Below are 23,879 nucleotides of genomic sequence, written 5' to 3'. Positions count from 1 at the left end.
CATTACAGTGTTACAGAGAGAATTGGGAGGTGTTTGGAAAGGGCATATATATATATATATATATTGAAAAAGTAAACTTTGGGGTCAGTGCACTTTTCTGAAAGATCAACAACTGAAATTACCCATCAGATTTTTCTGTAACAAATATTGTTATGCCATTCTCAACTCAACAAAGGATTTCCAAACACTAGACAATGGGTTACCTTATTTAAAACCTTCACTTAATATACCTAATCTCAGGACAGCCAAGGTGTGTCTCTTCCAGCTTATTTTAGTGGAACCTGCTCATCTAGGGCTGAGGACTTTCAGAGTCCTTTAGCCTAGTCCCATGATCCTTTATTCTAGTGGTCCCTTATAAGCCTTAAAAAATTAATGCAATTCCTAATCACCTACTTTACCATCAGAGGGCTCTGGACATTGGAGAGAACAGAGCTGATTAAAAGTTAAATTTTTCCAGTCTCCTTATATAAACATTTATTTATAAAATATGTCCCAGCATAAAATTTTTAGGGTTCATATGCAGAATAGATTGGAAATAAAAGCCATTACGAAGGTTCAACCTTCTAATGTCTCTCTCTGACTATAATTTCTCCTCACTACAATCCATCTTCCAAAAAGCTTGCAGATTTCCTGCCTATAACACAGTCTTAGTTACCACATCACCCCTAAAACTCTCATAGCCCTATTGCCCACAAGAGTCAGTCCAAATTTTTCAGCCTAGAACTTTGGGTTCTCTATACCCTGGTTCCAACTTAAATTTTCCAACCATTTCATCTAATATGTCTTAATTCAAACCATTGTCCTTCAGCCAGGTTGGACCACTCTCACTGGCCATGAATGGCCCACATGTTCTACCCACTGCGCCCATCTCCTGGTAGAACCACATCTGGAAAGCCCGCCTTATTTCCCTCTGTCTAACAGAATCCTAGCTGTTGTTCAGGAAGAATTTTAGGCCCCATCTCCTCCACAATGCTTTCCATATCTTTTATTTCTCCCTCCTCTGAACTCCTACAACCCATTCTGCCTATTGATGTTATTATCCATAAATTGCTTTGTACTATTTGTTAACTGTACTTGTGTCTTTGGTTCACCTCCTTGAGTAGCCTGGAAGATCTCTGTGACCCCTCAAACAGCAACTCAGCACCCTGGACTCAGTCGATTCTCAAAAAATATCCACTAATGTGCTTTAACCATGTTAGGAACCTCATACTAGCTGCTCCTTTGTATCCTAGTGTAAGAATCGGTAGCTGGACTCAAGCTTACAAACTATAATACCAGTTAGATCTGCCCTTGCCAGATTCCTCTTCAAGGGGAGGCACTAATGCCTCCTATTTGCCCGCTTCCCGAGTCAATCCTGACTACACTGGCAGGACTGGCAAACAGCTCACACCCTACAGTGGCGGGGTATCACATTTGTCTAAAGCCTGGAATCTCTGAGCTTCTACTTTCCATTGCCTCTAAAATGTCTGCAGTCGGGCCTCCCTGGTGGCGCAAGTGGTTGAGAGTCCGCCTGCCGATGCAGGGGATACGGGTTCGTGCCCCGGTCTGGGAGGATCCCATATGCCACGGAGCGGCTGGGCCCGTGAGCCATGGCCGCTGAGCCTGCGCGTCCGGAGCCTGCGCGTCCGGAGCCTGTGCTCCGCAACGGGGGAGGCCACAACAGTGAGAGGCCCGCATACCGCAAAAAAAAAAAAAAAAAAAAAAAAATTAAAATGTCTGCAGTCTCTATAATCGGGTTTTGCCCTGAATCCCAGCCTGTTTTGGCTGTAGCCCCGCTCTCGACAGTTCAGTCTTCCTAGGGTATAGATCTTGGACCCTAATGTCTAGTCTTTTTTTTTTTTTTTTTTTTTGGGTGCACTGCACGGCTTGTGGGATCTTAGTTCCCTGACCAGGTATTGAACCTGGGTCCTCAGCAGTGAAAGCTCAGAGTCCTAACCACTGGACTGCCAGGGAATTCCCTCTAATGTTTAGTCTTTAGCCAAGGTGCAAAGAGAAATGGATCACCCAGAACCATGGCGCCACAGCCACACTTGAAGCGCTATCATTGACTTGCTGTATCGAAGGGGCCTGCTTGATACTCTGATCTAGACAACTGGTCATACCTCCTCCCTGCCCAGAAACAAACCCTACAGCCGGGTCAACCCCTCCAGCATGCATCCAACCGGATTTCTCAGCTTTCCCACTTGCCCAGTGGATCCCAGAATGCCTCCCAGTCAAGCCCTTCAGAGTGTGACAACAGCTGCTGCAGGTAAATCTCTTCAAGTTGCTCCTAGAAGTGAGTCAAGAAATACAAAATAACCCACTAGTCTGTAAGTTCCCCTCTCCAGACTGTAAGCTTTTTTTTTTTTTTTTTTTTTTTTTTTGCGGTATGCGGGCCTCCCACTGCCGTGGCCTCCCCCGTTGCGGAGCACAGGCTCCGGACGCGCAGGCTCCGGACGCGCAGGCTCAGCGGCCATGGCTCACGGGCCCAGCCGCTCCGCGGCATATGGGATCCTCCCAGACCGGGGCACGAACCCGCATCCCCTGCATCGGCAGGCGGACTCTCAACCACTTGCGCCACCAGGGAGGCCCCCAGACTGTAAGCTTTTTGAGGGCAGAATAATTGTCTTATTCATCCTTTTTTTTTTTTTTTTTTTTGGTATTCTAAGCATCTGACCATTAGTAGACAAAGATATTTGTTGTAGGAATGGATGGATGAACACAAACACTGCATGGCTCCTTCATCATTATCCAAATTCCAGGCCGCTTTCCTGATTTATTTCTTTTTGAGATCTGAGCACTAAACTGAGGAGGAAAAATCCCATCTCCTGAAGCAACTGATTTACTTCTAGGTTAATCTCCCTATATTTTTGTGCCTGGGGCTGATGACAAAGTTTCCCCACAGCAGGAGATAATGTAGACAAGAGGGCGACAGTCTTCTGAGTGACTGTTTTGAATATACTTCTTGCTCTCTTAAGCTGAAGTGACCACATGCACATAAGGAACCATTATAATGACTTCAGTCTTCATTAATATGAGGGTCTAAGTTTTCTCAGGAATTGCAAGAGTATTATTAGAAGATTCCACTTGAATCCACAGATATTTACTAAATGTCTGATAGGAAGCAGTGAAGTGAGTTTCCAGACATGAGACAAATATCTTCCAAAGAGAGCTCTTATTCTGATGACAAAGGACAAATATGAGAGCCTTCTGGAGCCTGGCAGGAGGAACCCGAGCCTTTGGCTAGTGATTTCTGAGACTGCGAAGGGGGTCTCACTCACCAGCACAGTAGCCCACGAGGTTGAGGAACTGCTCCTCTTTACAGCTGGTCCTGCAGCTCCCAGCAGCCAGAGTAACATGAGGGTGACAGGAGATGCAGTCAGATTCCGATGGGCCGTGGCACTGCCTGCAGGTGGGGTGGCACTCTAGAAGGAAAAACAAGAACCAAGATTGGAATTAGCAGCTCAGCATGTAAACACATGAAGTACTTAATGTACTCCACAAATTACACTAAGAGCAGACTTCAAATACTAATCATCTTTTGAAGATTCCTGAGCAAGCCTGGCACACCCTTAGGCATTGACCAAAAGACGGCATTTCTAGTGTCAGTGAAAACACTGGCCATGGGGCTTCCCTGGTGGCGCAGTGGTTGGGAGTCTGCCTGCCGATGCAGGGGACATGGGTTTGTGCCCCGGTCCGGGAGGATCCCACATGCCGTGAAGCGGCTGGGCCCGTGAGCCATGGCTGCTGAGCCTGTGCATCCGGAGCCTGTGCTCCGCAACGGGAGAGGCCACAACAGTGAGAGGCCCGCGTACTGCAAAAAAAACCCAAAAAAACAAAAAAAAACACTGGCCATGAACAGAACGTGGAATCTAGAACCATTGAATGAGAGTAATTGGCTGCTCAGCATGACCATCCCCATCTATGTAAGTAAGGAAGTTCAGGTCAAAGTTACAAAGCAGAAAGCAAGTGGTAAGACTCTCACTCTCTAAAATTCAAAGAGCGAGACAGGCATAAGAAGGAGACATTTTGCTTCTTAGAAATCCCAGGCAGGTAAAGGGGGAACCATCCACAGCAGGGGAAAATAAAACTTCTCACTGGAGTCGGATGCCAGCTGTGCTCTCCCTCCAGCCCACAGCCTGGATGCCTGTTTTAGCAGCAACACTTAATCAAAATACAAAGAACTGAAAAAGGCCTCTTTCTGGAGGTTATCCTGAGCCATGTTTGAAGTTCAGTCCCTTAGACAAAACTGTCAAAGCTGTTTTCCCCAGAAAAACCACCTAATTACTGAGAGGTACTACACTGAAAAAGAGCAGTGAGTCCCAATAAATGTAGGCAATAAAGATAAGGATGGCAAAGAATCAAAGAAGGTTGCAGCTGTGGCTGCATTTGTGCTGCCAAGGTGGGCAGCATGGAAGGAGATGCAAGGATTTCTCTGCCAAGGATGAGAAGGTCTAAGCCTGTCTGATTCTAAGAGGAGGGGAGGTGAAGGGCTGGAGCTGGGTAGAGCTTGCTGGAACTGATGACAAAGAATTCCCTTCTGGCACAGAGCTGGTGGGAAGAAAAGGCACAGAGTTCCAGTAAAGTCAACTGCCTCTCATGTCTTCTGGTGGGAGGCCAAGGGAAGATAAGGAGTTATATGAGGAAAAAAAAAAAAAAAAAAAAAGCAAGCAAGCAAGAAAATGAACTGCTGATTAGAAGGCTAGCATGAACTATCACCCCTTCTACATTCCTGAGGCTCTTAACTTTGCAAACACACGTCCAAAAGATACTAGCGCTCTCAGGGCGATCTCCCACCGCCCAGTGCTTCCTCCCTGCCAGAATATTTCCAGTGACCTTGGTGCCCTGACGCCTTCGGTGCCCTCCATCTGCGGGCTTCAAGCAGGCAGAGGCACAGGCAGAGAAGAGTTAGAGCTACTCAGACTTTCCTCCCCAAACAATTTTCCACACACAGAAACCAACTGGGCGAGGGTGAGAGCACATAAGGACAGACCACAGTTTTCAAAGACAACCCCAGTGACAAAGAAACCAGGAACACCCCCCCACACTGAGCTTGATAGAGTGTTTCAAGTAAAGGAACCCATCAGGGGCCTACAGAGACTGAAAAGTTAGTGGAAGAAGACAATTCCAGAAGGAATATAATAGTGATCTTCAGTGGTCTAAATCTGTGTTCGCATTAAATTTCCTCTTTGGTGTTGGAGGCCAGATGAATCTTACAAGTGTTAATTTATTTCAAAAATATTTTATACATTTACTACCTGTCTTCCGATTCCAGAAACACATACCAAACAATTTCATAACGATGGGCTTTTTCCTGTAAGTTGGCCTCAACACTCTATTTTTAGAAATAAAACCATAATCATGATAGAATGTGTTCTGTCTTGTCTTTTTTTCTGTAGATACAAGAAAACACAGTGCTACAGTAAGGTGCTTAGATTTTAGTATTTTGTCGAGTCCAATAAAACCCTGCACTAATCTGAACTGGCAATTTCTAGAATCTCTGTCACTGAAATATAAAGGTGCTCTTAAAAACATTTTGGACTGGGCTTCCCTGGTGGCGCAGTGGTTGAGAGTCCGCCTGCCGATGCAGGGGACATGGGTCCGTGCCCCAGTCTGGGAAGATCCCACATGCCACAGAGCGGCTGGGCCCGTGAGCCATGGCCGCGGAGCCTGCGCATCTGGAGCCTGTGCTCCGCAGCGGGAGAGACCACAACAGTGAAAGGCCCACGTACCATAAAAAACAAAAACACATATTGGACTGACATGTCAAGGAAGAAAACAAATACCTCTCTCTCCTTTTGCTCTATTAGGCTGCAGCCAGGGGAAGGAGGGCCGAGACCCGCAGAGGCAATGCCAAACACCTGATCCCACAAAAATGCATGAGAACCTGTGGTAGCTCATCTCCGTGATGATCACCATTAAATCCACCCCTTGCTGTATGAAGAGGGTAAAGCTGATTCTAATTTTTCATTTCATCCACACTTCCCTATTGGATGAACAGAATTTCACTTGTTCCCCTCACTCTATCCCTTGACTCTTACAAGTTCAAGACAAGGATTCACAGCCCATTCCTAGTCCCCTGGTATGACAAGGTTTCTAATTACCGAGTCGGGCTGCATTATGAAGATAAAACATGGGCACAGGGAATATGCCCTAGCATGTTACATACTCACCTGTACAACTGCCTTCCAGGTTAAAGTACCCATCTGGGCACTGGGAGAGGCACTGCCCATCCAACAGCATGTGGGAAGGCCAGCAGGCTGTGCAGTTATGTGGGCTCTTCCCTGCACACCCAAAACAGGACTGGTGGCAAGCTGGAAGGAAGATAAAGCAGAGGAGACAATCAGGAAAGCCACCATCCGACAAGGACAGTAGCTCTGTCCCTCCTGTTAACATTCCTGCATCAATATAAGTTCTGCACATTCACTGAGTTTTTTTCCAAGGACAGGGCGCACATCTCACATACTTCTTTCTCAAGGATGTATCCTACAAAGCAAGCATCTGCAGAACCCAGATTAAGAAAGGCATAAATGCCACAACACAGAAATAACCACTTGCAGAGTCATCCATTTCTTTCTTCCCATGTTCCCATTCTCAGAGAATGTCAGATAAAGAACAGCAAGCCACAAACGGGTCTCCTTCCCTCAGGACAGTGCCTCTACCATCACACAGATCAGGCTGCTCAAAGGAAAGAGAAAGGTGATGGAAGCCTTACTTACTGATTCCACAAAGGTTTAATATGATGCCTACTCTCTGATGGAGACTGAATATACACAGGTGAGAAGAACTGTCCAACATTTCGAGCGGCCCAAACTAGCTGCATCAACAGACACACAGGCATGTAACTGCAGTATAATAAATGGGGGATGGAGTATAACAGAGAATAAGAGCATCACATCACAACTCTGTGACCTTGACTAAGGTATATAATTTCTCAAGGCTCCCTCGTCATCATGTATAAAATGAGGGCATAAACTATACGTACTGGTGTGGACCCTACAGGGGTTGTTTACCCTGCCTCACTCGTTTCTTCCCACAGAAACCACAATAAAGCCTCTTGCCCACGTTTTCCCCTTGCTCCTTCTGCCTCCTGACCAACTCTAGTGCTTCCCTGTATGGCCCCTGCATGATGTGACATGGCCTTCCTCTTGGGAACTGTGAGTAACAAACTCTCTCTCCTATAGCAATCGTCTCTTGATCTTTTGGCCTCACCGTATCTGAATAATAACAAAATCTACAATTTGAAACAGCTAGTCATTCACCTCCAATCATTCATTCATTCATTTGTTGCTAAGCCTCAAGTAGGTCTAGGTGCTGGAGAAACAACTGTAAGACAATGCATGGGATGACCCCATGCATTTCAGGCCACCTTCTCTCCAATGGACAAGATTCACATCCTTCAGTCCCCTCTTTGCCTCCTCTGCCCCCTCTATCAAACACCTGGAAGATTTAGAGACCAGCAGCTTGGAAGAACCAGATGGGATTTTACCCCACTGAGGTCTCCATTTCCACCAACCCCCAATAAAAATGCAAATTTCAATCTTTGATTTATGTGGGGCTGTTACAAGCCAGGATGTCCTGGTCCAGCAGTTTAACTGGTTGTTAAAGTACGAAACTCCCGGTATATGGCTGGTATATGATGCTGTCCTAAGCCTTCTGGTGCTCCACCCTGGTACCCTGCTTCATCCATAACCCAGAACCTAAAGGTTTAATACCTGTACCAGGAGGCCTCCAGGACCCTGCTCCTGAGTTAAGGCCAGGACCCATTTGAATGGGGCAGTACACCCCACCTTACTGGTTGATAAAACTTTGATGATCCTCCCTGGATACATTGCAGAACTTTCTATCTATTCAACAGTATTTATTACTCTATGAAAAACAGAGCCAGAGTTCCACGTTTTAAAATAATTTCCTTTTTTTTTTTACATTGCCTTGTTAACAACTCTAATAGCACAAGTCACAGTAATTTTTTTCCAAGTATTTTCAGAATCACTGGGAAAATATTTCCTCTTTAAAAAAAATAGAATAGGTAAGCAAATATTATAGAAGAGAGGTACACATTAGCTCATTATTTAAGACGTTTAACGCAAAGTGAAACAGCATGTAATAGAAAGTCAGGTGGCAATATTTCAAAAAACAGCTAAATTATATTGTCAACACAAAGCCTTCCACGATGATGTGGGGAAGCAACATACTTCTACATACTTAAATATATTTATGATAATACTAATATGTTCATATTAAACTTTACAAGATTGCTAAAATCTCTAGCTCTTCCTATTATACCTCCTTAATAAATAGGAAATCAAAGCATATCACTGTGGAATTGAAAACTGGGAGAAGGTGAATTAACGCATTATGAGCACACAACTTATTTCAGCTCGTTCCATTCGGTCACAAAATCAATGTGATAACCTGGTTCAATGTGAATAAAGATTGTTATTGAATTATATAAAACAAGAAAGCAATGAGGACAAATGAGTTGAAAGGTTGATGGGCCAAGAATTCCAGGAGAAAGGCCCTTTGCCTCTCAGTAGATTTTAGAAATAAGCCTCACTGGACATCCCCACGGCAGACTTCAGAATTGCCTTCGTTAGAAATGTTTAAGAACCAAATAGATAATGAGCTAGTTAGTTGCTGTGTGGCACAGAGGGAAAAAGATATGCTGGGTGACCTTCCTCTCAATGTATTTTTTTCTTTATGATACTCTCTTTCTGTAACTACAGGCATTTGCATCTTTAAAAAAAGCTCATGAAACTTCAATTCTGTGCTGGTTTTGGAAATGTCTACACTATTTTAGTGACTTTTATGAGGGTCTATCATGCTATGGAATGATTTCATAGCAGCAGTTCTGGTTTGAAGTCTAAGATCCTTCAAGGAAGACTAACTCCATTACAGGGCATATATGTAAGAGATCTGAAAAAAGTTCTATGAATAATTTCTCCATGTAACACTACATTTTTAGAGAGTGGCTTTCCAGTTGATGGCTGAGTATATTTCTGAAAAAGCATAACTGAGCTGCTTAAGCACTAATAGTGTCAGTACTAAAAGTGTCCTCAGATGGTTGTAAATTCCAGTCAACCTGACTCCGGTAAAAATTTTACCTCAGACAATTAAAACATATCAATTTTTTGTTTTGTTTTATTTTCTATTTAAATTTCAGACAATGAACACTACTACTATTTTTTTTCTGTTTAATAATACAAAAAGTGGGCCAGCATCCCAATTTTCATATATAAAATTTCCTGGCTTTTCAAGTCAAAACAATTTTTGGAGGTAGACGTCTTTCAAATTATGATGTAAATATCAAAATCCTCTAGGATATGCAGTAGGAATACTGTGATGAGGGATGAACGTTAAAAGGAGTGAAGTCAAGGGCTTCCCTGGTGGCGCAGTGGTTGAGAATCCGCCTGCCAATGCAGGGGACGTGGGTTCGTGTCCCGGTCTGGGAGGATCCCACATGCCGCGGAGCAGCTGGGCCCGTGAGCCATGGCCGCTGAGCCTGCGCGTCCGGAGCCTGTGCTCCGCAACGGGAGAGGCCACAACAGTGAGAGGCCCGCGTACCACACACACAAAAAAAGGAGTGAAGTCAAATAAAATCGCTCTCCCTCTTTCCCTCACCCTTCTTTTCCTTCTTTCTTTTTTTAATGAACTTGATCTAACCTGCCTCCCCAACACCGCACTAGATTAGGGACCCTTAAAGAGTAAAAATCACATCTCCATCTCTGTGACTCCCGCAATACCTGTCCCGGGCATGTCACAAGTTCTCAGTAAATGAGTTTCTGCTGACTGAAAGGGTGGGCAAGTACGAAGGTGGGGGGGCAGTGTAGGTGGATGGAAACACTGGCAGATACTTCTAGGTCTCCTTTCTCTTTGATCTTTTCTTTTCAGCCCTTCTCTGTTTACATCATAAATACTGGAGCTTCCCAAAATTGTACCCTCTGCCCTTTTCTTCTCACTCGTGGGCAAGCATCCATAGTTTTAATGATGACCTCCAGGCTGGTGAGTCCCAGATTTATGTGTACAGCTCTGACTTTTACCCTGAACCCTAATCACATAAATCTAACTGCCTAAGGGATATCTCTGCTTGGTGTTTCACCAGCACCTCATATTCCTCATTCCCCCAATACTACCAGTATCCATTTCCAAGCTCAATCGCTATCTACTTGTTATAAATTATGGCATCACGTTCCCTCTGTCCAAACTGTACTCACTATCCACCTCCAACCCAACAGCCTACCCCATACCTGGTCTTTCTTTTGTATTCCCTGGTTCACCTTTACCCCACCATTCACCAAGACACTCATGCTGAGATCCTTAAGACTTCTACTTTTCCATCACCACAACACAGCCAAGGTAGGTTGACTTCCACTTCATAAATCTCTAATATCCCAATTTAACCACCCCCATGGCCCCTTAGTGTAGACCTTCAACATCACTCCTGATGTGGATTAGTGCATCAGCTTTCTAACCAGCCCCACTGTTTCTCCCAACTTACCTGCCACACCACGGCCGGAGAGATCACTATAAAATGCAAACTGACCAAATTATTCCCCTACTTAAAATCTTTTACTGGTTCTCTAAAAGCTGTAGCGTCTAAACTCCTGAGCACAGCACATACAGCCCTTCATGACAGGACTTACCCCCATGTCTCCAGTATCACTCCCTACAACTCATCCTTTGGACTTTATACTGCAGGAGTACCAAATGCATGATGCTTCTCCAGATATGCCATGCCTTTGCATTTGCTGTTTCCCTGGCCTAGAATGCCCTTTCCCACCTTCTTTCCTGGTGAATTCCCATTCATCCTCCACAGCCTGACGATGCGGTTTTCCTTTGCAAATCTTTCCTCATACCCTCTCCCAGCAACAGTCAGTCTCCTTGTTTGTGTTCTTCCTGTATTTTGTGCCTACAGCCATTACAACCTGTATCATGTTCTTTTAATTACTTGTTCAGTGTCAGTCTTCTCAACTTGATCACGCTTTCCTTAAGGTATGGTCTCTATCTTTTTCGTCTTTCAATCCCCAAAGCCTAGCACACCCATGCTATAAAAGCAAGAAGGGGAAAGTGAAGCAGATGGAACATTTCTAGAAGGCATGCATTTGTACAGCTTATGTCAGCACTCCAGGGAGTACATTAAAGACCGTTGCTTAATACAGACGCTACGTATTTTATTCAATTAATGCAAGGGAATCCCAACTTCATAAATAGTAACATACTCTTAAACAGAGCACGCCGACCCCTCCCCATTTATTTCTTTAATTAAAGGTCTGTGCCTTAAGGCCTTTAGTGAATCTTAAGAACTACATAGATCAAAATACCACAATGTACTTTACTTTTTCCCATTCACCCAAAGCAAGTTAATTAATTAATCAAAGTAATCAATGGATTTTCTTATTTAAAAAAAAAGAAATGGGCATTCTGGTCCAAGATGGCAACATAGGAGGCTGCTGAATTCTCTTCTTCCCATGGTCATACCAAATCTACAGCTACACACAGAACAATTCCCTCTAAAAGAAATCCAGAAACTAGCTGAGCAACTCCTACACATTAGATGAATGAGGGGAAAGAAAAAAACAAAAACCCACATCAAAACGGGTAGGAAGGCAGAGACATACAATCAGGAGGGAACTCACAACACCCAGCTTCTCCCTGAGGAGTTGAGGGTTTAGAACTAACATCTAGCACCCCAACTTTAAGACTTCCATCTGAGAAATGGGACCCCAAAACTCTAACTCTGAAAGCCAAAAGGGTTTGAATCCAGAAAACCTCTAAGACTAGAGCATACAAAGAAACAGTTCTTCACAAGCTCCCTAGGATTTGTGGTGGTTGTCCCCCAAGGGCTCAGGGCAGAGGCATCAGTCAGAAGTGCCCATCTCCCAGTCTTTTCCTGAAAGACACGTATTTGCATACATTAAAAGCTGCAGCCTGAGGGTCAGGCTTCTACTTTAACACACACATAAGAGGCTGAGTGCCTGCAATCCTCTTCTGAGACCTGGGCGCGAGGTCAGGCCCTCCCTCTGCCTGGCTCCAGGTCACTCTTTCTTCCTGGAAAGAGCCTGTGTGCACTTCCAGTGCCCTGGCTTTTGTGGCTGCTACCCAGAGGACACACCCCTTGATGGCCTGACTCTGGTGATCAGCAGGGCTTGAGTACGTGGATTCAGTAGGACTGTAGCAAACAGAGGAACAGTTCTTAACTGGCTACCCATGTCCTTGGGGCTCAGTGCAGAGGGAGTGGACAGAAAACCCACCTCCCAGACTTTCTCTGAAAGAGGTTCACTTGCACACTTCAGAAGCCATTGCAGAAGGGTCCAGATCCAATCAGACAGCATCTAGGTGCTGACTGAGATCCTCCCTTTTGAGACAGGGACAGGGCTTTGCACACCCTCACCTACGGGGTGCCACTGAGGACAAAGAAAGTGACTTGGACAATCACAAAATTTAAGACACAACCAAGAGCTAGAGCTCGGCTGAAGGATGAGGTTCAGACAACAGACTGGTCATTGTTGGGGGGCAGGGAAGGCTGGGGGGAGGGGAAATGAGTGAAGGTGGTCAAAAGGTACAAACTTCCAGTTATAAGATAAATAAGTTCTGGGGAATCTAATGTACAGCACGGTAACTATAGTTAACAATACTGTATTGTGTTTTTGAAAGTTGCTGAGAGTAAATCTTAAAAGTTCTCATCACGGGCTTCCCTGGTGGCACAGTGGTTGAGAGTCCGCCTGCCAATGCAGGGGACACGGGTTCGTGACCCGGTCCGGGAAGATCCCACATGCCGCAGAGAAGCTGGGCCCATGAGCCATGGCCGCTAAGCCTGCGCATCCGGAGCCTGTGTTCCGCAATGGGAGAGGCCACAACAGTGAGAGGCCCGCGTACCGCAAAAAAAAAAAAGTTCTCATCACAAGAAAAAAAATTGCAACTATGTGAGGTGATGGATGTCAACTAAACCTACTGTGGTGATCATTTTGCAACATAAACATATATCAAATCATAATGTTGTACAGCTTAAGCTAATACAATGTTATATGTCAATTATATCTCAATAAAACTAGAAAAAAAAATGGATACCAAACCTGTATTGATTTTGTGCAATTTTGCCCCATGCAGTAAGATCCGTCTAAGGAGGCAATACTATCTTCAAGACTGAAAAAGAAGGCTTGGAAAAATTTAGTTTCCCTGATGTTTCCCTGACCAAAGCTCTGTGATCATTCTAAATTTAATGAAAAGCCAGCAATGCAGGGATGGGGGCCACTGCGATGTTTATTCTTTTTTTTTTTTTTTTTTTTTGCCGTATGCGGGCCTCTCACTGTTGTGGCCTCTCCCGTTGCGGAGCACAGTCTCTGGACGCACAGGCTCAGCGGCCATGGCTCACGGGCCTAGCTGCTCCGTGGCATGTGGGATCTTCCCGGACCGGGGCACGAACCTGTGTCCCCTGCATCAGCAGGCGGACTCTCAACCACTGTGCCACCAGGGAAGCCCACTGTGATGTTTATTATCTCTGCATTATTTTTTGAAGCACAGTGTTTCTACTGACATAATACATTAGAAGATATGTAGGTAAAATTCATTATTGTACTACAGAGTTCATTTTAATTTTTTTATTAAACACTTATTTATTTGGCTGTGCCGGGTCTTAGTAGCGGCATGCGGGATTTTTCTTTTTAGTTGCGGCATACGGGATCTCGTTGCCTGACCAGGAATCAAACCCAGGTCCCCTGTATTGGGAGTTTGGAGACTTAACCACTGGACCACGAGGGAAGTCCCCAGAGTTCATTTTTAAAATAAAACTTGTAATTTCCTCAAAATTATATTATCTTGAACCCTCTTGCCGAACTGTATGGGAATTGAAAAAATTCCATCATTAATTTGCCACAGAATTGGGGCAATTATGTGGGTAGTCCAATCAAACCAACTATGTTCATATCCCATGCTGCTCCACCACTGCCAAGTTGTTGACATGGTGACTGAGCTGGACCATTAATTGAGATGGCCTGGCCTGAAATCAAATTGTAAAGCTCTAGGGCAAAATGAAGAACAAAGGATCTAGGTTTGGAAAGAAGGAAATATTTCCTAAGCAACCATGTCCTCTATTAGAGCCCAGGATCCCCCACTGCTAAGCTATTATTTAGTTGGTTCATTCTAAGCCTCACTTTCTTCACCTATAAAATAGGAGTAAATATAAACACACATGATTTCCAACCAAATTCTTGGTTGTATATAATTTTATAAACAATAAAGTGATATATATATATGTGTGTGTGTGTGTGTGTAAATAACTAAGAATCTATATCAAAGTTTAAAAGATAGAAGATAGAAGGGTTATAGGTAGGATTTACAGATAAAATAAAGGACACCTAGTTAAATTTGGATTTCAGATAAAGAGTGAAAAATATTTTAGAATATCTCAGGTAATACTTGGGCATACTAAACATTTCAATTTTTATGTGCTAAATATTTTTATTTCCTAATCCTATATTTTTTATATAATCATCTTCCTGATTTACTAAGAGGCTTTTCCGTATATGAAGAATAGATCATGATTTTAGAAAAAGAATCGGGCTTTCCTGGTGGCGCAGTGGTTGAGAGTCGGCCTGCTGATGCAGGGGACACGGGTTCATGCCCCAGTCTGGGAAGATCCCACATGCTGCGGAGCGGCTGGGCCCGTGAGCCATGGCCGCTGAGCCTGCGCGTCCAGAGACTGTGCTCCGCAACGGGAGAGGCCACAACAGTGAGAGGCCCGTGTACCGCAAAAAAACAAAAGAATCAATTATGGATCTAGTTAGATTTTCAGCAAATAACCATGATCATATTTTTTCTCCTTTGACATTTTGACATGATAAATTATCTAATAGGTATCTCAATATGAGCTGATCTATACAGTACTAAAATAACCTTATATAAGCATTAAAACTTTTAACATAGTTCTGAATTCAATTTGATCTTTTTAAAGGAATTTTATCTAGAATCTCTAGTTTTTTTCTTTCTAATGCTCTAATTTTGGCATTAGTGTTATGCTGGACCAAAAAATAAGTGTATTCTAAAATATACTAGCTTTTTCTATGCTCTGGGATTTTATAATCTTATAAGATTTATTTATTTGGGTTTTAGATGGTTTTAATAACTCACACATTAAACTGTCTAAGCTTAGTCCTCTTTCTGAGGAAGTTCTTTGTGAACCTTTTCCATTTTATGTATGACTTTTGATTTACTCAGGCTTTCTATGTCTTCTTGGGCTGATTTTGGCAATCAATCTTTTCCTTTAAAGTAATTTGATGGAGGCTTTCAAAATTTTTAGCATTGAATTTTACATTAGATTTTTTAAAAATCCTGTATTTGTATTTGCTAAATCTGGGTAACCTAGTATTGGATGTTTTTGGGTTTTTTGTCTATATTTTTTACGTTTCTGTAATATGTAAAATGCATGCAATGAGAAGTAAAAATTAAGATTTCTTTAAAACTGCTATCGTTAGAAAGAAGTTACACCAGTGATATGATAAAGTGGTGTAGTTATCCTTCTTTAATTAGAGGCTTTGCTTACTCAAACTATGGTCTCTGGACCAGGAGTATCAGCCTCACCTGGAACATGTTATAAACACGGAAGCTCAGACCCCACCCCAGATCTACGAAATCTGAATCCACATTTTAACAAGATTCTCAGGAGTTTCCTATGAGAAGTTTTGCTCTACAGAGAGACCTCAACCAAAAACTGGGTCTTCAAAATAGTTGAATCCCTTAAATGAAAAAAAAAAATCTTCAGCAAGAGTGGAAGGAGAACTTCTGCTCTTTTATATAATCTCACTCTTTTATATAATCTCTCAATTATATAAACTTCTAAGAAATCCTAATTTTTATTTCTTCACATTGCATGCATTTTACATATTACAGAAACTTAAAAAATATAGACAAAAAAACCAAAAACATCTATTACTAGGTTACCCAGACTTAGCAAATAAAAATACAGGATTTTTTAAAAGGAGAACCTGAGACTGAGTTGAGCAATCTGATCTGATCTTAAGAATACCCATAGGAGAGAGGAGAGGCCTCCCAGTGACAGGAGTCCCAGGTCATTCCTCCTGTCCATCCACCCTGGGCTGCCCAGTCACTAAATGACTCCAGAAGTCACCAGTCACATAAATTACCATGAGAATAGTGCCCCTGAGTTGGGCAACGTAGGGGTCCCTATCCAGCTCTACCCTGGAGACCTCATTTAGACTCACATCAGCTCCCAAAGGCATGGAAACTTAGTGGGGAAGATGAATGAAAAAGTAAGGGATGGTCCTTGATCTTGTTTTGGAAGGCCTGGTTTTTATTAATTTGTTTTGTTTTATTTGTGCAAGGGTACTGACAGGTGTTTCTTGGGGTTTTTGTTTGTTTTAGAAACTAGAATCTGTCAATGCTAGTGAGTAATCAGTTAAACAGGTGAGATGAACTCTGGATAAAATTACTGAAGTCCTTTTAGCTAATACTCAAGATTAATATTTAAACATGTACAATTTTGGAGGACTACTGAAAACACCTCCAAATTATCTTCTACAATTAGTAACAGATTTTATTTCATACCAGCAATTCTAGCTACACTTTGAAAACACAGAGGCTGTGTATAAAAGAAGTATAAAGTCAAAGCTCCATCTTCTGAAGTACCCAAGTTCATTTCTGAGAGTGAGCAAAAAACACAGGAAAAACACACGCAGGTTTCTGTCCCCATCCCACCAAAGTGCTTCTGCTTTGGAGCCTACCTCAGCCCACCCCTCTGTCTTCCCCATCTCCCTGATGTGGATTTCATAGTACAGACCACTAGCCAAGTGTATGTTGTGGGTTTCGTTGCTGCTGTTCTTTTTCATTTATTATTTTCTGTTTCTCTCACTAGAATACAAATTCCATGAGAGCAGGGATTTCATCTGACTCATTCACGAGGGCACCCCAAGTCCCTAGAAAATGCCTGGCACCCAGGGGATACTCAGGAAACATTTGTAGAAGGAATGAATAAAGACAGACTGTTCTCCAGCTAATAATAAACAATATTCTCTCTGGTCACTGTTTGTTAATTTTATATTTTTTCATCCTTCAATCACAGACTTGGATCTTAGTCAAATATCTTGAGTAAATTTGCTTCATCTTCCACTAGATAATTCCTGGGTTTGTCATGTAGCTCAGAGTAGAAACTTTTATAATAACTTCTGACAATTTTCAGATTCTAAAGTAAATTGCTTCTTCCTGTAATGCATCTGCCTCTCACTTTCATTAGCCGCGGCCATATTCTAGTCCCTCTGTGCTGCAGTCTCAAAGAAAGGAAGAGGGAGAGTTCCAGAAAACAGTTGGTTTTTTTCTTCTTTATAGAAAAGCACTTGAGATGAAAAGGTCTGTAAAAATCAACTCTCAGTGGCACACACAAAAACTCCAACCTTTTAAAACGTTCCTTAAAGAGGAGAGGGTATTACTCGTGTGTGTGAGAAGGCATGCCCAATGCATTCTCACAGGGCTCCCAGGCCTGAGTTCTGAGACGAGGCTTCGGCAGAATTGAAAATGGAACAGATTGTGGGAAGGCAGAAAGGTAGCCAGAGATACGGGACGAGTGACAGGAAATACATCAATCAACACACTTAATACTTAGGTAAGGTTGGTAACAATTGGTGGTTGTACTCAGCTTCCCAGTGGAATCTTGGGCAACTCAATTAACCTCTTTCTACCACATTCTCATCACTAATAAACTGAGTACAACAATCTCCCTAGCAGAGATTGCATGGAATTTGGTAGTAAATGTGAGTGGAGAGCTATATGTGTGATACCTAACAATAGTGTGTGAATTAGCATAAAATCTCGGGGCTACAAGGTCCTCAAGAGGTCAATCTAGCCCTTTCACAGGGGACCATAATTAAATCATTCTAGAGGGATTAGATTCTAATCTTTTTAAAAAGGTGTCTGTAAAAGGGATTCCCAGAACATTCCCCTTGGTCAAGGATGCCTTCTGAAATTTAAGACGTCTCAATCCTACGGCACTGCAATGCTGTGCTTTTGCCCCTTCAGCGACCATATTATAGTAGCATGCTGGTGTAGTGGATGGCTGCTGGAGCCTGGCTGACTCAGGTTCCCACTGGACTCTACTCTGTACTGGCTACATGACACTGAGCAAGTTACAGCCTTAACTTCATCTAACCTAAGTTTGTTCACTGACCCCATAAGGCTGGTATCAGGACCTAGTGAAAAAAAAAAACAAATAAGGCATTTCTCACAGTCTGCATCATGGTGTGCACCAAATCAACAGGAATATTATTTTCTAGCTGAATAACCCTGGTTACTCTAATTTATATTAACAAGTTAACTTTTTTTCTTTTTGTGGTACACGGGCCTCTCACTGTTGTGGCCTCTCCCATTGCAGAGCACAGGCTCCAGACGCGCAGGCTCAGTGGCCATGGCTCATGGGCCCAGCCGCTCCGCGGCATGTGGGATCTTCCCAGACTGGGGCACGAACCCGTGTCCCCTGCATCGGCAGGCGGACTCTCAACCACTGCGCCACCAGGGAAGCCCAACAATTTAACTTTTAAATTATTCATTATTTTTGTTTCTCTTTTCTGATCCCTCTCTAAATTCCCTATTTTTCATTTTTAAGAAAGCGATCAAAACCATAGGCAGAGGTTAACCACTCTGAGTAACCTGGGAAGATTTCTTCTTTATTTGTCCTAGGATCAGAAGGGAAGGCTGTTGTGGTGTGTGCTTTGGGAAGGCATTGGGACTCTTAGTGACAAAGATTCCCATATTTTGTAAGTGGCTGTGGAAACAGAGCCACAAGAGTTTAAGGGACCATGGAAAGTTTGGGCAGTGCATATATGGGTGGAAACCAGCATGTCTGGGGACTAGAGACCCTCCCCGAATTTTAGACACCATGAAAACCCCTGGAGCCTGGTGCATCCCAGGTAGCAGCGGGTAACCCTTATAATGTTAGTGAATACCTGAGTATATGGACCGAAATTTATACCAAGTGATCATGGGGGCTTTACAATTTACCAAGCACGTTCACACTCTGCACCTCCTTAGATCCTGGCAAAAAGCTTGTGTGAGGGCTTCCCTGGTGGCGCAGTGGTTGAGAGTCCGCCTGCCGATGCAGGGAACGCGGGTTCATGCCCCAGTCCAGGAGGATCCCACATGCCACGAAGCGGCTGGGCCCGTGAGCCATGGCCGCTGAGCCTGCGCGTCCGAAGCCTGCGCTCCGCAACGGGAGAGGCCACAACAGTGAGAGGCCTACGTACCGCAAAAAAAAAAAAAAAAAAAAAAAAACCTTGTGTGAAAGATAATTATTCCTATTCTAATGCTGTGGATGTAAAGGCTCAGACAGCTGAAGTGTCTGGTCTGGGGTCTCTGTATTCCAATTCTGCATATTTCTACTATGCAGTATAACTCACTGTGTCCAGAATCTTTTAACCTAACCTTGAAATCCAGCATGTCCACGTGGGAGTACATTCCAATGTAAAATTGAAGCCACTTTAAATTTTAAGCTTGTAATACAAAATTGAGTCTGCAGTATGCTTACAGTTACGTTGCAAAAATAAAAACTCAAAGAGGACAGGAAAAAAGACTCAGATATATTATAGCAAAATAGTAAAGGCAACTGGGTTTAGCTGGTAGACGGTGGGCAGACTAATTTTTTACTTTTTTCTACATTCAAAATTTTCTTTAATGAACATATGTTTACAATGAAAAGTATAAGTAGAATTTTTTTCCAAGTAGCTTGAGAGTTAAAAATTTCATCCAATAGCAAGGAACGTTCTTGTAGGAGCAGAGGGGGGCCTCCCCTACCTCCCAAGAAATTATATGTATCTCCCCTTCATCTCATCTTCAACCACTTATAGATGACCCAGCTCTGAGTCAAATTATTCAGGATGGCATCAATTCTCTGTAGATGATATGCCAAAACAATGGCAGGAATCACTTCTAAATTTTGACAGAAGTCCAGATTTTGCCCTGAAGAGACCAATTCATATTAAGAGTAGCAAATTGTACAAATAAGAAACGGAATTCTACAATGAGTTCCGAGTCTGTCTCGGTTACTCATACTGTCTCTGAAAGAACTCCCACCAGGAATTTCTGAGAGTGTAACTCTGGGGACAGTGGGGTAAACGCAACTAGCTCTTTAAGATCACCTATCATGCACAAAGGGAAGGAGGACATCAGTGGGGGCCACTCTTCTGCATGTCGGTCTTCTGCTCCATCCACAAGCATCCAGGAGCCACTGGAATGGGAAAGCCAAGATCTTCTGGCTTTGGTCCCACCTCACAGGATTCCCTCAATAGGTAAGCCCAGAAGCTACCTAACATTTCCTCAAATCAGGCTTACTTACCTTCACACAGCCCAGTGTTCTCCAAGTAAAACTGGGCTCTGCACTGGGACAGACACTGGCCAGAGGTGATGTTTGCCCCAGAGAGCTGCTCAATGTGCAGTCCTTCCTCTGGCTTCTTACACTGGGTGCACTGAGAGCGCTCTGGACCCACACAAGTCAGGCAAGAGGAATGACAGCCTGCCAAGAGGAATAAAATGCAGGAAAAATCCAAGGATCAGATAGATGTTGCAACCTAGGGGAGTCCCTAATTAAGTCAAAATCACTCAGAAAAGTGCAGCAGATACATCTTTTCAGGAAACTGTTTTTCTAATGTTCTATACAAAGCCCAAGGTGATAATAACACAATATCTGTGAGAGGCCAAATGAGGATGATGTTAGCTAGTCACATCTCTCAGGTCCTGGAAGAGCTGCCCGGCTATATCATGGGGGAAAAAAAAAGCAAACTGGACAATATTGGCTTGGTTCTCCAGAGATTCACATACAGTGGAGGAAGATTTAACATTACAGCCTCAGTTTTCATGGGAGATTTTAAGAAGCATTCCTATATAAGGTCCGTTACTGTATTTTGTGCAAAAATGGTAGTTGTGTTGCTGTCCATTATGGCATCCAACACTCACTATAGAGGGGTCCAGGCAACAAATTTATCTTAGAATTTATGTGAGGAAAGGCTGCTTTTCTAGACAAGGAAGAGGCCCCTTTAGAGCAGCAGCAAGCATTTGACAATCCATCACAGTTTCTGGTTTTCCTTGGCTACTGGTGAAAATCAGAGCCAAAGAGAGTACTCGAAATCTCTTCTGCCCACATTCTGATATAATGAACTCTACTGTCCTTTAAAAGATTCTCTAAATTTTCTTTTTTGGAATATTTATGGCAGCATCCCTGTTTTAAATATTTTTCTTGTAACTATTCTCACATTCTTTTCCAAGGTGCCCTAAGTATAAGTAAACATAAGTTAACCTTACTTAATTAAAATGTTTGCTCCCAATGTTCTAGTTTCAAAAGACTCAAATGAGACTGTCCTCCCAATGAGCCCAAAGCCTTTTTGGCAAACAGCTATTGAAGATTTTCCATTTTACTCAACCCAGAGGCATTGCTAGTAACTCTCAGTTTGCTCAACAGTATCGTTAACAAAAAGAAGTTCTTCAGGGAAAAACAAAATGAAGACTAAGAAAAACATTAGCAACGGTCAGAGAACAGAAAAAGAAGGAAATAAGAGTTGGGTTCTTTTAATGTACCACGGTACAGGGAATGACATTCCTCTCAAGAATGTCCAGAAAGGGCTTCCCTGGTGGCGCAGCGGTTGAGAGTCCGCCTGCTGATGCAGGGGACACGGGTTCGTGCCCCAGTCTGGGGGGGTCCCACATGCTGCGGAGCAGCTGGGTCCGTGGGCCGTGGCCGCTGGGCCTGCGTGTCCGGAGCCTGTGTTCCGCGACAGGAGAGGCCACTGCAGTGAGAAGCCCGCACACCACAAAAAAAAAAAAAAAAAAAAAAAAGAATGGCCAGAAAAATCATACCCTTTTGAGTGTCTTCACAAATATTCAAATGTGTTTTTCAGATTATCCCTTGGTAATGAAAAAAAAACATATAATGCATACATAACCATATAGGATATACTAGAGGAAAAGTTGCCCCGAAAAGTAACTTATATCTATGTCCTTGTGATGGGAAAGTCTCTCAAGAATGATGATGACGCCAGTGATACCTTTGCAGATCCCGTGGTCAGGGTAGAAGCCCTCTCCACAGTTGGGCAGACAGTGGCCTTGGCGCAGGGCCTGGGGGTAGATGCAGGCTGTACAGTGAGAGGCCGAGGGTCCTGAGCAGCTGGCACACGAGTTGTGACAAACTGAGGAATAGAGGAAGAGGGGAACACAATGGGACTGAGGTGACTAGGGTGCCTACTTCTTGGCCAGGCTCCTTATGTGCTAGGAAGCCCTCTCATCTATCACTCAATCCCCCTTCAGCTGTTGCACAAAATCAAGAGATATATGTGTTCGAAGGTGGTTATAGCACCAGAACTGCCCACATTGCCCCTTTATCCATCTTTCACCATGTTCTATCAATTAGTTATTAGCTACTCTTTATTTATGTTTGTATTAAGTGTTTTATACATATTGCTACTTTTAACCTTCATAGCAACGTTATGAGGTAGGTATTATTAACCCCATTTTACAGATGAGAAAACCGAGGTCTTGGGGAGTTAAAAAATTTACCCAAGATCACAAAGTTAATTAGTAGTAGAGCTGGGATTTAGCCCTAGGTCTGTCTAAACCTAAAACTCCCATGTGAATAGGGAAGAGGGGAAAGTTCATGGATCTGGATGTTGGGAGCACTGGGATTTTGACAGGCCTATCCCCTAACTTATGCCCTTAGCCAAGTCTGGGTCTCCCCAGGCTTAGTTTACTTGGCATATGTATGGCAAGAGGTTGGACTAAATGGTCATTTAAGACACTTACAACTGGACATTTTAGGATTCTAAGTAAGAATTATATTAAAGAATCTGACCACTATGTATGGCAATGTCAGGCATGCGTCTCTGCTGCTTTTGTCCTGGTTGGTAACAGTGGGACATCTCTGGCTCCAAGAGGCAGATGGTACCATGCTGTCCTAAGGGACAGGAGTGAGATACTGCAAGAAGGCTCTGGAGGGCTTTCCTGGTGGCGCAGTGGTTGGGAGTCTGCCTGCCGGTGCAGGGGACACGGGTTCGTGCCCTGGTCCGAGAAGGTCCCACGTTCCACGGAGCAGCTGGGTCCGTGAGCCATGGTCACTGAGCCTGCGCGTCCAGAGCCTGTGCTCCACGGCGACAGAGGCCACAACAGTGAGAGGCCCGAGTACCGCAAAAAAAAAAAAAAAAAAAAAAAAAGAAGGCTCTGGAGGACCATGGTCAGGAGCTGGGAGAGGGGAGTGTGGGGACAGGATCAGACCGTTGAGGGCAGGATATTGAGGAAAAGGGATGAACATTGTATAAGTAAAGAGGTTGGCAAACAAACAGGAGGTTAATAAGACAAGGTGTGGAACAGGTGTAAATATCCTGCCAACAGGTGGAAGTAAGAATATGTGTGTTTGTTTTGGAGAAGAAGGGCAATCAAGGTGTCCTAGGCAGCAATAAGTTCCCATCTCAAATGGGAATGTTTCATAGTTTAAGTTGTATAAATCTGAAAGAAACACTATATAAATAGCACATAAAACCAAAATTTTAATAGGTACACACTTCAGCTTTATAATCTACCAAACTTGATTTACTTTTTAATTTTATTTTTGTGGTGTGCTGTAGTTGCCAATATATGTGCTTATAAATGCCATCTATGGAATGATTCTGTCACACCTACAACCTGAGTTAGTGATGGTTTACAAGTACACAAGGATTGTGTAAAGATTTTAAAGATGTTCTTGGTATTTCAAAAAGATCCAGTGATCTCTAATGATGAGATCACTGGATATCTAATGTGTACTAGATACACATAGGCTCAATAAGGAAAAGATATTCCTTTTAACTTGCCATTTTTCCATCATGCACACAAACTTCCAAATGAGCAGCATAAAGCACCATCTATAATCAAACATGTATTAA

At 43.2% G+C, this 23,879-nt stretch overlaps 1 protein-coding gene across 1 annotated transcript in view; it reads right to left on the bottom strand.

Moving 5' to 3' along the window:
- Nucleotides 1-23,879, bottom strand: part of FRAS1 (Fraser extracellular matrix complex subunit 1) — a 446,975-nt gene that overhangs the window by 187,127 nt on the left and 235,969 nt on the right. The window contains exons 17-20 of the mRNA XM_060093094.1: nucleotides 22,014-22,154; nucleotides 20,312-20,488; nucleotides 6,153-6,293; nucleotides 3,261-3,404 (exon numbers count right to left, since the gene is read on the bottom strand). Of these exons, the coding sequence (XP_059949077.1) occupies nucleotides 3,261-3,404; nucleotides 6,153-6,293; nucleotides 20,312-20,488; nucleotides 22,014-22,154 (603 nt within the window). The remainder of the gene's footprint in view (nucleotides 1-3,260; nucleotides 3,405-6,152; nucleotides 6,294-20,311; nucleotides 20,489-22,013; nucleotides 22,155-23,879) is intronic.

Source organism: Mesoplodon densirostris, chromosome 1 (assembly GCF_025265405.1).
Source record: "Mesoplodon densirostris isolate mMesDen1 chromosome 1, mMesDen1 primary haplotype, whole genome shotgun sequence".
NCBI lineage: Eukaryota > Metazoa > Chordata > Mammalia > Artiodactyla > Ziphiidae > Mesoplodon > Mesoplodon densirostris.
Note: the sequence above shows the minus strand (reverse complement) of the source record. Positions and strands in the feature narration are given on the sequence as shown.